At 37.3% G+C, this 16,942-nt stretch overlaps 1 protein-coding gene across 6 annotated transcripts in view; it reads right to left on the reverse strand.

The window, feature by feature from the left end:
• FER (FER tyrosine kinase) overlaps positions 1–16,942 on the reverse strand; it is a 183,158-nt gene that overhangs the window by 143,976 nt on the left and 22,240 nt on the right. For all 6 annotated transcript variants that reach the window (XM_067316386.1, XM_067316385.1, XM_067316383.1 and 3 more), the window contains exons 4-5: positions 14,574–14,747; positions 11,612–11,711 (exon numbers count right to left, since the gene is read on the reverse strand). In XM_067316386.1, the coding sequence (XP_067172487.1) occupies positions 11,612–11,711; positions 14,574–14,747 (274 nt within the window). The remainder of the gene's footprint in view (positions 1–11,611; positions 11,712–14,573; positions 14,748–16,942) is intronic.

Raw genomic sequence — 16,942 nt, forward strand, 5'->3', positions numbered from 1 at the left:
GGTATCTAAGCTCTTAAACAACAACAAAAAACAAACAAGCAAACAAAAAAAGCAAACCAAAACAAAAAAACATACATATCCCTAGGTAAAGTAGTTCATGTTAAAATTTCTCTAAAACTGCTATTTTGGTGACACAACCATTCAGCTTTCCCTAAAATTTTTTCCAAGGATAACATTGATAGTTTTGTCTTTTGTAAACACAAACTAAAATTCATGTTTCATGCAGAGACTAATTTTCCCAGAATAACATACCAGAATTTACAAACCACTGAACACGGGCATGCCTGGCATCAGTATACTGCGAGAAATGTAGGGCTATGATGTTTCATCTGCAAACTAGCACATATACACTATGCAGGCATCTTGGAGAATAAGAGGCATGTGAACATGAGAAGGTAATGGAAGATGGCTGAAGGGAATCTGGAGAGGAGGAGCTCAAGTAGTGGTTACAGTATAGGGACTGGATGAAACAGGAGAGAACGAGGCAGCTGGAATACAGAGCAGAAGGCAGGGAAAATGTGTTTTATATGGCCTGGCCCTGGCCCAAACCCTTGGGAGATGCACAGGATGGAGCACTTCTTTGGAAAGAGGGAAAGGAGGACAATGTAGCAGCAGAGAAATGCTGGATTGTTTCTTTATTTTTATTATGTATTTGGCCACCTCTATTCAAAGTATTTGGCCAGCATGCCCTTGATTATACTACCTGAAATTACTTCTGAATGTCACAGTCAGTTTAAAGGCTTAAAACCTACAACTTGTCTGTGCAGGTATTTAAACTGCATTCCCTCTCAGTTTACCACAAATCAGCACACATCACCAAATTGAACGGTACACCATCAATACAGGTTTCTGACCTACGAACCATAACAAACAGCTTTGAACAATTAAGCTAAGCTGAATATTTACACTGAAAATCATCACAACCACATTACTACAGACTATCAATACTATATCTCTTTCAGAAGCCTCAATAATGGCTAAATTATGCCATTTTCCTCTCTGCCTTGAAGATTAAATTCCTTTGCCATCCATTATTCCTAAGCAGAACAACTCAACTAATTTTGGAATAAATCAAAGTATCATACACACTCAACTTTTAAATACAGCCTCCAGACCTATAATTAATACAAGAAACATAGCTACAGTCCTATTTCCATACTGTAATTTGTTTTTTAAAGCAGTAGAATGCAGTGAAGCAGCATGCACAGTTGTTCTACATGTCAATTAACATAGAGGAAAACATCCAATTTTCTTTATCTGTATAATGAATTTCATAAATAGATCTAATTATAATTCTACTGCCATCAGTTGTTGAAAAATCTGTTTAATGTTTATAGAAACAGACTGTGTATACAATATGTCACACCATAAACACTATTATGAAGCTTGCAAAATTCAATTATGCAAGTTTGACATTTGCAAAGAAAAGCTGGCATACTTGTTAAACCATTCTAGGAAGTCAAGTATTTCAATTTTTAATAAAATCCTCTCTGAAGTTTTTACTACCTACAGTACAACATAGCCATCCAGTAAGTTGTTTTAAGGTATTTTCTATTAAAAAGGCAGATTGGCTATTCTGAAGTTCTATTAGTCTCCTCTAGCCTAATATTTACCTAGAATGGAAGAACAGAAACTGGACAGTTCTTTGAAACTGAGAACAACTTCAGCTAATAATGTTCTCTTTTTAAAAGAAAAAAAAGCATTAATCTACAGTGCAAGCACCTCAAAGAAACCAACTTTCATAAAATAAGTATTGCAAAAATGGAAATTTTTCATATACATTTTAGATCAACAAGAAATAATTATACTAAAGAACTCAGGTTTTTCTGACTTCCATGGTTTTTTCCCCCCAACATTTATGCTTGATCAAAAATGTTAATTCCCTTTAGATGTTTATCACCTTTAACTATCACTGATTTCAATAAAATTTAACAATGATTGTGACTGGTTCAAATTTGCATTATAGATGATGATGATTTATTCAAACAGTGAAATTCTGACACTGTGGAATTCACTGTAAAGCTCCCACTAATTCGTGTGGGACAAGGATCACCTACCAATGCAGGTGGTCGTAGCGTAAACTTTAAGACACAAATTAAGACATGGCACAGGCTTAGCTGTTCAAATTTCTAATTCAGCTTCACTATAAGGTTGTTTAAACTAATGACAGAGGCTCATATCTGTTGTTGTTTCTGCAATAGGAAATTCCAATCAAGCTGCTTTCAGTTATGGGTCTTCAGCTAAAGGTTATGCAATATCCTGCAACAGTACATGGCTGCCAAAAAGAAAACAATTTTATTAAAAATTTAATATTTTTAAAGAAAATGAGCATATAGCGAAATTTTTCGTTTTGACCAACAAGAAATACAAAGCATCCCCCTCAAAATCAAAAGCTCAAACAGAAACATTTTGGGTAGGTTAAATACAGAAAGATAGCATGAAAAATTCCAGACCGAATGCAGTAAGAAATGATTCTTTCTCTCTATATTGCAGACAAGCTGCTACGAAAAAAGCACAACACTGTACTTCAGTGGACACACTCTACCACAGGCCCCGAACTTTTGTTTCATTGCAAATATAACAAATTAGTCTTTCAGTTCACACAAACCACTCTAGCAAAGATATCCCACCCTGCAGAAAGATTATATTTTTTACTCTCGGTATTGCTTTGCAACAATGGTATGAAAAACTGACCAAGAGCAGCTCCTGGAAGTATCAGTTATTAAGCAATTTGTCCTTAAATTACCTTTGTTTTTAATTATTTTTTCCTTTGGGACCTTATTTTGGGGAGAGGAAAAAAGAGAGATTTCAAACAATAAAAAGTTGATAAGACACAGACAGCTAAAAATGCATCAACATCTAAGCATATCATCATATCTTGACGTGCTCTCTCAGAATCTTGCATCTTTAAATGCAGACTATGCTTTTAAAAACAATACATATCGTAACTGTTTTTCAAGGAAGGATGATTAAAATACCAAACAGCTTGCCAAAACTGCAGAAATCTGACAGAGCTAGTCCCATTTTACGACATCTATAATTAGAGAGAAACATCCATAGTAAGTTCTCCCAGTTTTCATAAATCCTGGAAAATGTCTGTCTGTAGTCCAATGTTATGATACTTCAAGAAGGACTGCCCCTTGCCTCGCACCCATGGGAGCAGTAACAATGCTGACAGGTATGACCTTCAGCCATTCAAAAGTGATGATAAAGTGCTCACAGAAGAGGCAATGGAGACCATCGTAAAGGCTGAGCTCACAACAGATTAATTCACTTTCAGAATTTATGGCTCTTGGCATTGAGACAAGACCTTTGTCTTCACTGAGTAGACAATGCTGTCTCATGAAAAATCACTAATGAAGATAACATCCATCTGACAAAAGAGAAAATCCTTTTATGACACAAGCCCAGCTTTTGACAATGACTTTAATTTAGGTTTAAAAGAAGGCAGAGACATACCTAATATGAAAATGCTAGGACAGACCAAATTAAAACCAAAAGGGCAATCTTAAGATCTTGAAAGCCCATATATTCATAAGAGGAGTGGGGGAGGGGAAAAAAACTTTATACATAAATAAAACTATGACTAACAATCTCATGGAAACCTAGCAGACAAGGACATTGTGTCAAAAAAAATCATAAAACTGCCTCTATAGTCCAAGAAATGCCAGAAGCAAAGCCACATAAAAATTCTGGGTAAAGGTAAAAATAGGGGGGCAGAAGGGGGAAAGAAGCAGCAAAGTTAGAATAGTGCCACAAGTTGACGACACAATATTTAGCTGTTCTGATGTTGGAGAAAGAAGATAGTATAGCACAAGATCAAAATAGATACTTCAGGAGTAGAGAATACCTTTTACTAACCGAAAGTAGTGGATAACTTGTTTTTTAAACAATTAGCAAAGCATCTAAAGGAACTGGTTGCAGCAAGGAATTACATCTACCAACTTGTCTGCTGGCACTGCAATAATCAAATATACAAATGGTCTTGCTAATGCTTAGAATTTAGCAAGTTCATTTGATGGAGGAAGTAACTTAGAAATGAATCGATTTTAAATTTAATTCTTACTGATATGCTGAAAATTGGTTACACACATGAATAGAGAAGGCAATTCTAACAAAAACAAATAATGAACCATAATCAGCGAAATACACAATGGATTTCAAAAAGCTGCAGGTGTTTCTTTGTAGGGTTACTTGGAAAGAGCTCTATTGGTGCTCACCAATATACGGGTGACAAAGTATTCTGAGAAGGAGGAACAACGGCCAGAACAAGGTGAATATTACTACTTCCTGAATTTCTTAATGACTAGAAAAATAACAAAAGTTGTTGAATAGAAAGTGGAAACTGAGAATCACTTCTAGATCTGATTATATATACATATAAAAATATATAAAAATCAGGCTTAAAATCAGAGAGGTTAGGGTAAAAAAGATCTATAACTAAAAGACAAAAAGGCAGAAGGACAGAGCACTTTAAAGATATTAGAAGTAATAGTTGAAGGACACAAAAGAGATTCATAATGAATTAAAATAACTAATGCATGACAAAGAAGGCTGAAGAATCTTATGCTTTTTTTGCTTAAAAAAGAAATTTGGTAACAATTAACCTAACACAATTTTAAACAGTAAGATAGGTTATAAAAAGTTGAAGCAAGAAACAAAGTGAGTATCTAGCTACATTAGAAGCATTCATACTGTACGACTAGACCAAGTTTGCACTACAGGAGCCGCTCGCTAACAGCGGTACAGACAGGCAGACCTATGCGGTACCCACACCAAACTAGAGCTGAGTAATACCTAACAAATGCAGAACACAGGTGCCCGTATGAAGGAGCTTTACCTGAACCCCAAAGTAAGACCTTCCACACGTGGGTTTTGATTCCTGATAACGACTGACAACCATTACCTTTGTGCTGCTGCTACCCCAAGCCAGCTCATCAGTCCAGCCCCCCGCAGCACTTCAGGCTGTTGGGGTGCCGCAAGGGGTCCTGGTGGGACAGGGCCAGGCCTGGCAGCCCGGGCCCGTCCGGCTCCCCACGAGGGAGCAGGCCCCAGGAGCAGCTAGGGCAGCTGCAGTCCTGGGGAGGGGGGGCATCGGGCACCGCCGCGGGGACGGGGCTGGGCTGAGGCCGGGTGGGCACCCATGGGTTGGGGTGGGTGCCAGGGGGTCCCACAGCTGGGCAGGGCAGTGGCTGGGCTGGGGGGGAGACCCAGGGTGGGCAGGGACAGGGAAGGTTGTTGGTGCCCCCAGGGCCCGGGCACAGACTTCCCCTTTGCTTCTGAACGCTTTCCAGAAGCTCCATTGTACTACGGGAGTTATTGTCTCGCAGTTAACCCTTTCAAATGATAGCACAGCAGGAGGGGAAAGTGGGATTCATACAGGAATATTGTTCTTACAACATCCTCAAAAAAAAAAAAAAAAAGAGCAAAACACTAGCCTTTTTGGGTTCAGCCTAGTAGTTACTCCTTCTTCGGTTGTTTGTTCTCCAGCACTCCCTGTTTTAAGGAACCACTGCCTACAGTATCAACAAACAGGTTCTCTGAAACTTGCCGCAATTTCATGTTTGATTGCTAGTTGAATCATACCTTTGTTTGGCCTTGCAGTCTCCTTCATATTCCTCAAATTACTCATGTAATATTCTTCCTGTTAGATTCATGTTCAGACAGTTTCAACTAAATCTTGTAATTTCTATCCTACTGTACATGGCAGGGCATGATAGCCAGAACGCTGCTCGCAGACTCCTCGGCCTGATCTGTTCTGTCACAGCTTGCAAGGAGAAGAATCAATTACTCTCACACACACATACACGCATATACTTTTCTCTCTCTCTTTTCCTTTCATACTTCAGACCATGGAACACAAGCACTAAACGAATTATTTTCCTCGGGGAATTTTTATAGCCTTTTTTAGCCCATCTCATCCATTATTATTTTATCATTATCTGTCTCGGATATGCAATCAATATTTTTACTTTAAATTACTGCCCAAGGTTCTTAGTATCAATTAGGATATCTTGTCTTAGCTCACAAGAAAGGCCAAGGAGTCTGGTGTCAGATTTTTGGTAATTTTCTCTATAAAACCTTGCTAGGGCATCATGGCATTTGATTTCAGAAAAGTTTAAAATTGAAAATAATATCAGGAGATTATCAGGGCTTTTTTTTTTTTTTTTTTTTTTTTTTTGAATGGAGCAACAATCCTCCTTTGATAAAAGACACAAATCTTGAGAGTATGATGGTGTTTCAAACAGAAGGTTATTTTTCCTGTGTTTTTCTTTAGAATCTTTTATTTTTCTAAATATCGCTACTGAACTATAGAGCTGTGTCAAGCATACAGACATGCATGAGAAGTTTACCAAGTTCTAAGAATGCAGTTTTTCAAATAATTTCCCAGAAGTGCCTCTATCTTTTCAGAGGCATATTTTTTCAGCATTTCTCATAACAAAGGTAGCGCCTGAATTTTTTGCTGTCTCTACATTTGTTTATTAATAACAAACCTCCCATATAGTCACTTCCTTATTTATTTGAATTCTGGAGACACACATTTTCTCAGATGATTATTTCATTGTGTCTGGAAAATAATGTTCTTTCATACTATTTGCTTGCATTATTCTTCTGAAAACGTTCCCTATACATGTGAATGAGATGAGTAAGACCAGAAGAGACTTTATACTAATACATATTTACACTGATCTACAAAGCACTTTTTATGCAAACTACCTCAATGCAAACTAAGATGGTTTTGGTTATTAGTTCTGTCTCAGGAAGCAAACTCTAAAATCTATTGACCAGCCTGAATTACAGTGCAGTACTCTTAATTAACCTGGGTTTCACAAAACTACATTCACAAAAATGGACAGAATAAAAAGAGTATTTTGGATTTTAATCTCCAAGGTCTTTTTTTTCCCCTTTATTTCTTGCAAGAGACTAACATGAATGTGCTTCTTCCAAAAAAGAAAGTCACCCACTCCCTCCTCCATCCAGTGCATTTCTGAGAAGAGGATAAGGAGTTTTACCTCGGACCTCATCTAACAGATTCATGACTGCAAGCAACAAATAGTTTTCTGATGGGAAAAAACTATTTGTATATACTTACAGACTTCAAGTTTACAGAATACTGAAGACCTAAACTTCTGAGTTAAGAGTTAGTTCAGTAAAGTTATCTGGTTAATGGGTATCAGCAGTTAAGATAAACAAATAAAGTATAAAAGTAACAAAAATAAAAATTATTTCTTATTAATTCAAACATGTTACAGCAGTTAATAAACACCACTAGTAAATTCCCTCAGAAATATGCGTGCTCATCTGTGAGGACTGAGAGCAAATCCAGGGCTGCGTGTCAGTGTTGAGTGGAAACAATATGCCCAAGCTGGTCACAAACTCACTCCACAAAAAGTCAAAGTGACATGTTTTTCTACAGCAGCGCAGGTCAACATGTCACGTTCTATTTACCTTGTTAACTCAGCATCAATGATGTCAGCACAGCACTGTAGACTTAGAGACTGTCATTTTGGCTTGCTCTGTAAGAAGTTTACACAATTTTTTCCTCAATATCATACATCCAAAGTATTTCAGAGGGCTGTCCATTTTATTATGCAAAGACAATCTAATAACAGCTTTTATCTTATATATTGCTCAAAATGAACCAAGCATGCACTACTGCCCCAATTCTGCAAAGGAAAATGGCATGCAGTCCCAGTATGTACTTTTTACAAAGCCTTCTAACTCATATGGTTTAAAACCAGAACAGACTATTAGAATTAATCTGTTCAGATTCCCAGCTGCTAAAGTATTCCTCATTAGAGAGGCACTGGACTAGATCAGCTTGCTGACTTCACCCTCTCCCAGCTTGCTTTCTGTAACTGCACATAATTCTGTGGGGTTTTTTTTCCCCTTTCTCTTTTCTTTCATTTTAAGACCAAAAAAGTCAAAGAACTGCTTATCATTCAACTCAGTGACACTAACCAGACCGCAAGACACTTGCAGGCTCCACACTCACAGCACAGCCAGCCAGGCTGCCTCTGCTGCTCAGCTGTCTCACTGCTTCCCCAACAGAGCCCAAGCAGAAGCAGTTGCTGGTGGAGGGTTTCCCTCACCTGCTCCAGAGCCACAGTGTCGGTCGCCTTCATCGTCCTCAAGTCCTGAAGAGCACAAATCCTTCCATAACAAAGCTCCCCTCTACTCACATCAGCAATTACACCCCCACAACCATGACAAACCAATGCTTCATTCCCCACACCGCAAGCATCATCATATTCCTTCCAAGTCCACTATGTACCAGCAGCATCCAGCTCCTTTTTTCCTTATCATTCCCTAACTACCTACACATAGCACCTGACAAAAAAGCCCCATAGTTTCCTATGCCTCTGCCCTTCATAAAGCAGTTCCCTTTTCCTCACTGAAATGGCTCCCCTGTGCAAAACCTCCAACAGCTGCCCTAAGTCAAGCAAGAACTGTAATTATCCAGTATTATTATTCACTGCTTAGTCCTCATACTTTCTTCACAGGTCCTTTTAGTGTTTTCAGCAACAATTTAGGAGTAACTCCACAGTAAGTCATCAACATGATGATGCTAAGTGACTGTTCTGATATCTGGTGGAAAGTATAGCACGTGGTAATTAAAGCTTTCCTGACAATACGTTGTGATTGCAGGAAAATATTGCAAGAACAAACTACTACTGGAGAAGAACACTTTCAACTGTTTCTAACTTTGCCAGTCTTTACCCTTTTCAGTCAATATCCTCTAAAGCAGGTGTTTAGCTCAGAATATAATTTCAGTTTTAACAACTCAGCCATTCAGAAACAGGAAAACAGTTATTTTCCCAAGTTAAAGAAATGCTTGTACCTCTTTGGTGAGCAGCTCTAGTAAATTCATTCTGTCAGTAAAAGATGGCTTTACTGTTCCACACACAAAAAATGCCAAATTTCATAGTCATTACAAATCATTACACTTGCAAAACAGCAAAATATCAGATCTGTTCCTTTGTGTCACTTGCACAGCGTTTCACGTTGACCAGCTTGTACAGACACTGCGCAAATCTACCAGTAAGTAATTGAGCATACACTCTCTAGTCCAAGGGCACAAAACAAAGTCAAGTTTTCTATGCAGTGGTTGTCCCCTTCTGCTCCAGACAGGTGGGGCCAGACACTGTAATAGATACTCAGTTTGCCACAAAAAAGGAGTCTGTCAAGAGTAGTATTTTAAAAAAGAGGAACTGGGCTGGCTAGATGAGAAACTAGACCTAAATGGAAAAGGAAATCAAAGGAAAACTGGCAGTCTCAAGTTGAACAATGCTTTGGAGAACTGAATTTCACCCCAGTCTCCATTAATAGCTTTAGAACTCAGGCAAGTCATTCGAATCAAGCTTTTACAAAGCATTCATTTCTTTCATAAGACATGCCTCATTTCTGAGAAGTCATTTGGTACTTTGTGTCTAATTTGCAAAAGTGCTAGATGCTCACAGATAATATGAAGCCAAAGTAAGTTGTGCTTTGAACTTAAGATGACCTTTAAAAGGTTCAGTATCAGCTACCCAAATCCAGGGATATTACTTGTGCTATAGATCAAAGGAGTCTCATGATACGTTACATAAATATGACCTTTATCATCCAAACATGTAAGTGACTGAAAGACACATTTGCTGGCAGTATTCCAGTATTACTGAAGGGAAAAATTAGTCCAGATCACAAAAACTAGAAGCCTACCAAATACCACAGAGTATTATATATTTACCCAAGCACTGCTCTTTGAAAGGTACAATTCAGTGAATTTATTTTGAATAGATAGGAAAAGACAGGATTAAATACCTTACCAAATACCAGAAAACAAAAAACAAAAAAAATAGGTGTTTCAAACCGAGACTCAGTTTTCTAAGAAATACACCATTTGGAATACAAAAGCAAATAAATACTAGGCTACTAAAGAGCAGCTGACACCACGTTCCCTGGTAACAAAGATAGTGGATGCCAAGATACTGTCCTTACTATAGCTCTGATATGACTCTAGGCCTGGAAGATGTTCCCAAATACTACAGTCTAGCCCTGGGTGTTAGCAGTAAAAGCATTACTTCTGTAAGTCATTCTTCGGACACCTCTTTAGCAACAAAGATTTATCCTGTTTTAAGTTCTTTCTTATCTGTAACAAAAAGTTAGGACTGCTTATTCTAACAATTTTTGTGCTCATTTAACACATTTCTCATAAGAGCTGATGTCCAAAAATGTCTCCGTCATCCTTTTTTTTGTTTGTTTTGTTTAACAAAATGTTCTTCAGCTTATTTTCAATACTTGGTTATGCCCTCCCACTGTTCTGGTAGGCATTGTTCCTTCCTTGTTTTCAACAATTCTTGAAATCCTGAAAAACTGAACAGGTTTGCCTGTTAAGAAAAAGTATATCTCTTAGTAGCACAGAACTTGAATAAGCACTAGTTACTCAACTAACGTCTGGAATAACGAATCATTACAATTTTATGACTTCCACAACCTGTATACCTCACAAACCAGTTTGACAATTAAAGGGCCCAGAAACCCTGTGAAAATACCATAGCTAAAAAAAAATTACAGCAGCTCAGCTGACCTGCAGTTGATGTACAACTGCAGTGTGTTCATTTATACCATTATAACTACACTAAAATTTGTAAACAACAACATGCCCTCTTGTGGGTGGTGGTGGGGGAAACATAGGACTTCTAATTCTACAGTTCTTGGGAGAAAAACCTGCAGAGTGTCAGAGTTTGTTAACAGAGATTTTACACTAGGATGTTACGGAAAGTAAAATTAAGTATCAACTATAATAATGGAAGACAGATGCAAATGTAAGCAGAAAAGAGACAGAAGGTTAAGGAAAACCACAGGAGAAGTGTCTTAAAAACAGCTTTTGTTTGTTGCCTATATAAACAAACATTAATCCAATTATCCGAACCACATAAAAACATTACAGTTGCTGAACAGCCAAAACACTCTTTGATTTCGATGGGAAAGTTTGGTGCATAAGGAATCCAGAACAAGGATCAGAGCTAAAACAGGAAGAAGGGATGAAAAGAACAGCTGAGATCACAGAACCCTGTTATATTTTTGATGTTAGGTACCATATGCTCCTTTGTTAGGTAGCTAGGTGGGTATAAATTTCCAAATAAAAGTAACAGGTAAAAAAAAGCTAGGGGACTACCTGCAATTAAGAACTGGCATGTATTTACATCTTTAAGTGAACATGTACACAAGTCAAAACCTGAAGCTAAACTGTACTAGAGTGTAATTTCCCTTTTTCCACACTGTTTTGTTTTTACATTCACTTGCCAGTTATCACTCTGAATTTTAGACAAATTTGGAAAGAAAATAAACTTTCTCTCAGCATTGATAGCTATTATACTGCACTGTGAATTATAATATAAACAGAATCAAGGACAGTAAGTATCGTTTTAGGCAGTCATCATTTACAATAACACCAAGTATACAGATGACAATTAGCCCATCTTACTTAAGATACTTTATCATTTTTTTATGTTGTAATCAATTGAGTTGCTCAAAATAAAAACATTATCTTGTGTCACTGGAAGAGTTTTAGAACACTTGAAAAAGGCATTAATAAATAGATAAAGTTAACACAAGTCAGTCATACCTTTAGCCACAGCTTCTTTATACTTTTCTTTGGCAGAATTTACTTCTTTTATTAGTTGTCTATAGCTAGATTTTAGTTTCTCCAGTTCTGTCTTTGTGACCTTTAAGAAGGCAGAAACATAAAATGTATTAAAAATACTTATCCTCAACATTAAAAACATCTCAGCATTAGTGAAAGAGAATTACAGGATTTGTTTTCTAAAATAAGGACGTTATCTTTTTTCCACTGGCTTGAAATTATCTTAACAGGTTGTTACATGCTGTAACAAAAGCAAAATCAATAAATGTATGACATGAAATAGAGGAGTGAAACAGATCCCCATTTGCTTTAGTGCAGTACAGTATAATGACAAATGTGTTTAGGAAATTCAGTTTATCATAAACACTACTACATTTTTATCAAAGGAAAAAAAAGTACCAAAAAATTAAATCACAGCAGATGAAAAATTTCTGTACGCTAGAAGGAAGTCTTTTAGAGTCAAAATAAAAGGCAAGAAAAAAGAATTTTTAGATTTAACACTTCATACAAATGGTCTAGAAATAGCAACTGTGTATGAGCCAATCTACCTGTCATGAGACTTAAATCCCTTAAAAGGAAGAGAACAAAAACAAGCACTGTGGAACACAGCACTGAAGGATCTTCTTTCTGATGGAAGAAGCTCCCCTAAACACGACATTTTTGGTCAAGAAATTACAATAATGTTGTCTCTTTCATCCCCAACTTCCATCCACCATGTGACAAAACCAGTGCACTGTGCAGAAATAAAGGCTTGCAGATCATGAAATTTCTAAGAAACTCCAGCTTCTACAACCCCAGCTTCCACAATGCCTAAAAATTGGAATATATATTAAAGAAAATTAAAACCTTGAACAAAAAAGTATTATACATTCACAATGGAAAATCGTAGAAGGAGGAACTTAACTAAATGGAAGTGCTCAGCTCACTGAGTGTGTAGAAAAGGCAGCCCATTCTACAGGAAAAAAAATGCTCTTTGGACAATCTTTCTGTATTATAAAGGAAATCAGACTTGCCATGCAGAAGACTGTTGTTCACAATTCACCCTTTTGTAATGAGGTAAGGTCCAGATTCACAAAGAAAAAAGAACATACAAAATCTGAATGGGAACTGGAATAAACCTGAGGATACAGGCTTTACTACAGATTTGTCAAAAGCACGGTAGTTTATTGTCCTTAAGAGTTTTATCAAAAGATTCATCATCCAGGAGTTCTCTAGAATAAAAAAGGATGATGTACATGCATTTTGCTGAAAGGAAAATACAGGTTTTGCCAGAGTATCCTAAAGATTATGAACCACACAGACACTCATCTTTACAAGTTTTAGATAATGCCATGGGAAGTAGTATTTTGCTACCGCATCAAACAAAAGCAGAAATAATACGACATAACATGAAAAGAATTGTTTCTGTGACCATTCTGTAAGGGCTCCAGTGACACAAAACCTTTGAACAAACAGAGCCAGCTAACAATGAGGGAGCACAACAAAACTAATCAGAATGCTATTCAAATGCTTCTTAGGAAAACCAGGAAAGGAAAACAAACAAACAAACAAAAAAAACAAATCACACAGATTTATTAGAGGGTGTGCAAAATAATTGCATGGGCATATGGCCACGATTAAGTAAAGTCAATATGGCTTGTAATGAGACATTTGTGGAGTGTTTAATATGCATTATATTTTGTTGGAAAGGTCTTATTAAAAAAACTATCAATTTGTTAGAATTAACTGATTAGCAGAAAAAACATGTTTTACACAGTTTCTTTTAAAAACAGAGCTCAATTCTCATCAGTCTTGTTTCTGCTATCCTTGTTATTCCTTTCTTGCTTGCTTTCTTTTTCCATTTCTCCATCTCTCTATAGATTTAATCTTTATTATTTCTAATTTATGCCACCACTTTCTCCCCTTCTCCTATTCTGACTATATCTAGATGCACCAATCCGTAAGCAGCTGTAAGTGAATATTTGGCTTGGAAATTTTATCAGGTAAGGCAGCCTACTGACCATGCACCAAAAAGGATGCACTCCCCACAGTCAAAACTTGGGGAAGGGGCCAAGATCCCAGCAGATTATGGAAGCAGCCCTATTACAGACAATATGTTTACCTTAGTATGTTTAGTACTAGTTTAATGTTCTGCTCCTAACCTGCCCAGGAATCTCTTAGTCATCAGTCCTTGATATTTGTATTATATTACTCAGATGTTACATTTGAATTACATTACTCTAAATTTCCCTCTCAACACCAACCACGTTGCTGGAATAAAGAAGAAACACTGCTTTCCTTCTCTCAGTAGAGCTTTCAGACTACCAATCTGATTTTTGACAGGTGCAACTAACCTTCCAGAGCACTTAAATGAAACTGTGATTCCCCTCAGCTTCACTGCCTAGACACAGCACTATCAGTGTCAGCAGGACAACCGACATCATTTTCTATTCCACCATTAGCCCTTGAAGTAACAGAAAAGGCCCTGAAGAGCTCCATCTGCAGACTTAATATTTGGTTTATATTTGATTTATATTTTAGAATAGAGACCAGAATCCCACCCCCACCCAAAACAGTCTGGACTGTCAAGACCACTCATTAAGAAAAGTTTTCAAAGCTGTGGCCCCAAGGATGCCTAAAGTGGGGATGAGAAAAAGCAGAGAGACAGAATACAGAAGTGTCACACACAGCCATGCTCTACTGGAATAAGAGCATTTTCAATGCTATCTGTCCAAACAAATTCACACAGAAGAAAGTTTTGCATCTCCAGCTTGTCAGGTAGCAGGGGAGAGAAAATGTGGAGGAAATAACTAAAATTAAAACTAGACAAAATCTACATACCACAGATCACCACCTGTACATAGCACAAACACACACAGAAGAACTAAAAAATGCCACCCTCAATATATGATTTTGTAAACATACAAAACTATAATAAATGTATAAAGCACAGTTGAATAAGTACCTTGTACATCTCTGCTTCAATTTGTTGATGAACACCTACATAACTCTTCTTCACTTGCTGCTTATCTTTGATCATCATTGTAAGCCTATGCAAAGGACCAGAATTAAGATCCTCTGCGTGCGTCTTCATTATTTTGCTCAACTGTTCTGTTTGCTGTACCATAAGCAACCAAGACTGGAAAAGAAAGAGGGGGACAGAAAAGCAGTTACTTATTCTGGCTTACAACCAGATAACCAAATAACCAAATGATGAACAGGAACTGTGGGGAAAATGCATCACTGTTTAAAACAACTTAGTAAAATATTTTTACCTGAATGCACTTGAGATCATCTTAAAATAAAGTTCTACCTGCTACAGCAAAACCATCACTTGAACTTATTCACAAAAAAGTATCAGACAAAAATATAATATTGCATGGTGACATTTCAGCACTGTTCCTGTACTCCTGAACACCCTTGAAAGCCGTACAGCCTGTTTTAGATTACATTCTCAATACCTTTGATGATGACGTCCCTGTGTTCTTTGTTTCTTTTCCTAATCATAGTTCCTCTGTTCAAGATGACCTTTCTCCCTTTATTTAAATATCTCATAATAATATGCATTTGAGTTTTTATTGTTTAAGAGGATACTATTCATCAGCTGCTCCATATTAACTGACAGCGTAAGTCTCCAGGCCACCAGGGGCAAAGCATAAGGTACCAACAGGCTAAGAGATAAAAGCAGTAACTCAGCTGTCACAGTAACTGAACTTCTTTCTATACCTAATTTTATTAACTTCCCTGGCCATTCTGTCAGTCAGTTTTTGGGACAGCAAAATATATTCTGGCTTTGAACCTTGCCTAAAGAAAGAACTGCAATGAGAACAGAGAGATTTCCAATATACAACAGATATGGACCTGAAAATAAAGCTCAGATCAAATAAAAATATCTGATACCCTAAAGAACCATGTCACACTTTTTTGATGGGAACATTATTGGATTCCTTGGAGATAATCCACTAACACAGACTGCTATACTACATTTGAAAATTCAGAATGGCTATTTGCAATACTATTTATCAGTTAGGGAAGGCAGTTAGTACACTGATTTTCATAATCTTGCTCTTACTAAAGATAGAAATCCACCTTAAATCATCGAACCTGAGAAATTTCATTTGTTTTGTAGGTTTTGGGTTTTCTCATATCTCATTTTAAACATACATACATATCTCCATCACTACATGACTATGGTAAAAGTCAGATTGGATTTTACAGAATGAAGTGAAAGACAGTTAATCCTTGTATATGTATGAAACTATCTTTAACACTTTTAGTTCCTAGATGCTCCATGGACTGACACAGAGCTATCTTAGATTGCTTGAAAAGTGGTATTGTGAAAGGTCATGGCCTACAGCTTCCTGGCTATTTCTGAAAAACATTTAATTTCTCCATCACAGAACATTTTCCAGATCACATCAGAAGACATATTACAAAGTCTTCTCTTGGAGAAGAGAAGGCTGAGAGGAGATCTTATCAATGTGTACAAGTATCTGAAGGGGGGGGTGTCAAGAGGATGGGACCAGACTCTTTTCAGTGGTGCCCAGCAAGAGGACGCGAGGCAACGGGCACAAACTGAAACACAGGCAATTCCATCTGAACATGAGGAAATACTTTTTCACTGTGAGGGTGACAGAGCACTGGCACAGGTTGCCCAGAGAGGTTGTGGAGTCTCCTTCTCTGGAGATATTCAAAGCCCGCCTGGATGCAATCCTGTGCAACGTGCTCTAGGTGACCCTGCTTGAGCAGGGGGGTTGGACTAGATGATCTCCAGAGGTCCCTTCCAACCTCAGCGATTCTGTGATTCTGTGATTCTGTGAAAGTCGTATACGAGAAAAACAATGTTAAACACCTCTGTTAGAGGAGCAGGTCTTGTGGTTATAGATGAGTTCATGAGAGAGCTCCTAGAGGTGAAACTGTAAGAGTTCTGCATTTGATTTTAGGCTGATTTATTATTGATGAGATAAATATTGCTTCGATCAACCCTGAAAAGCACAGCAAAAGCAATCTTTGACAGAACAGATACTCTAAAGAAATACTTAGTTTACAATTCACCAAATGAAACCAAATAAGTCATACACCTTGCAGAAAATTGTTTTTCCATTTAAAAAAATTGTGTGCATCCCCCATTCCTAGTATCTCCCTTTCCACACTGAAAAACATTGGTTAAACAGGATTTCAGTGTTTTGTATGATTATATTTTATCATTTTAAAGTATCAAAAGTTAAAGTGAAAAGCTATAATTGGGGAAAGTCTTCAAAAATTGAGATTTATACAGGATATAGAAAAGCAGTTGGGTGGGGACAGATAGCAGAAAAAGCAAAGCATTTCCTT

This window comes from Apteryx mantelli, chromosome Z (genome assembly GCF_036417845.1).
Source record: "Apteryx mantelli isolate bAptMan1 chromosome Z, bAptMan1.hap1, whole genome shotgun sequence".
Classification (NCBI taxonomy): Eukaryota; Metazoa; Chordata; class Aves; order Apterygiformes; family Apterygidae; genus Apteryx; species Apteryx mantelli.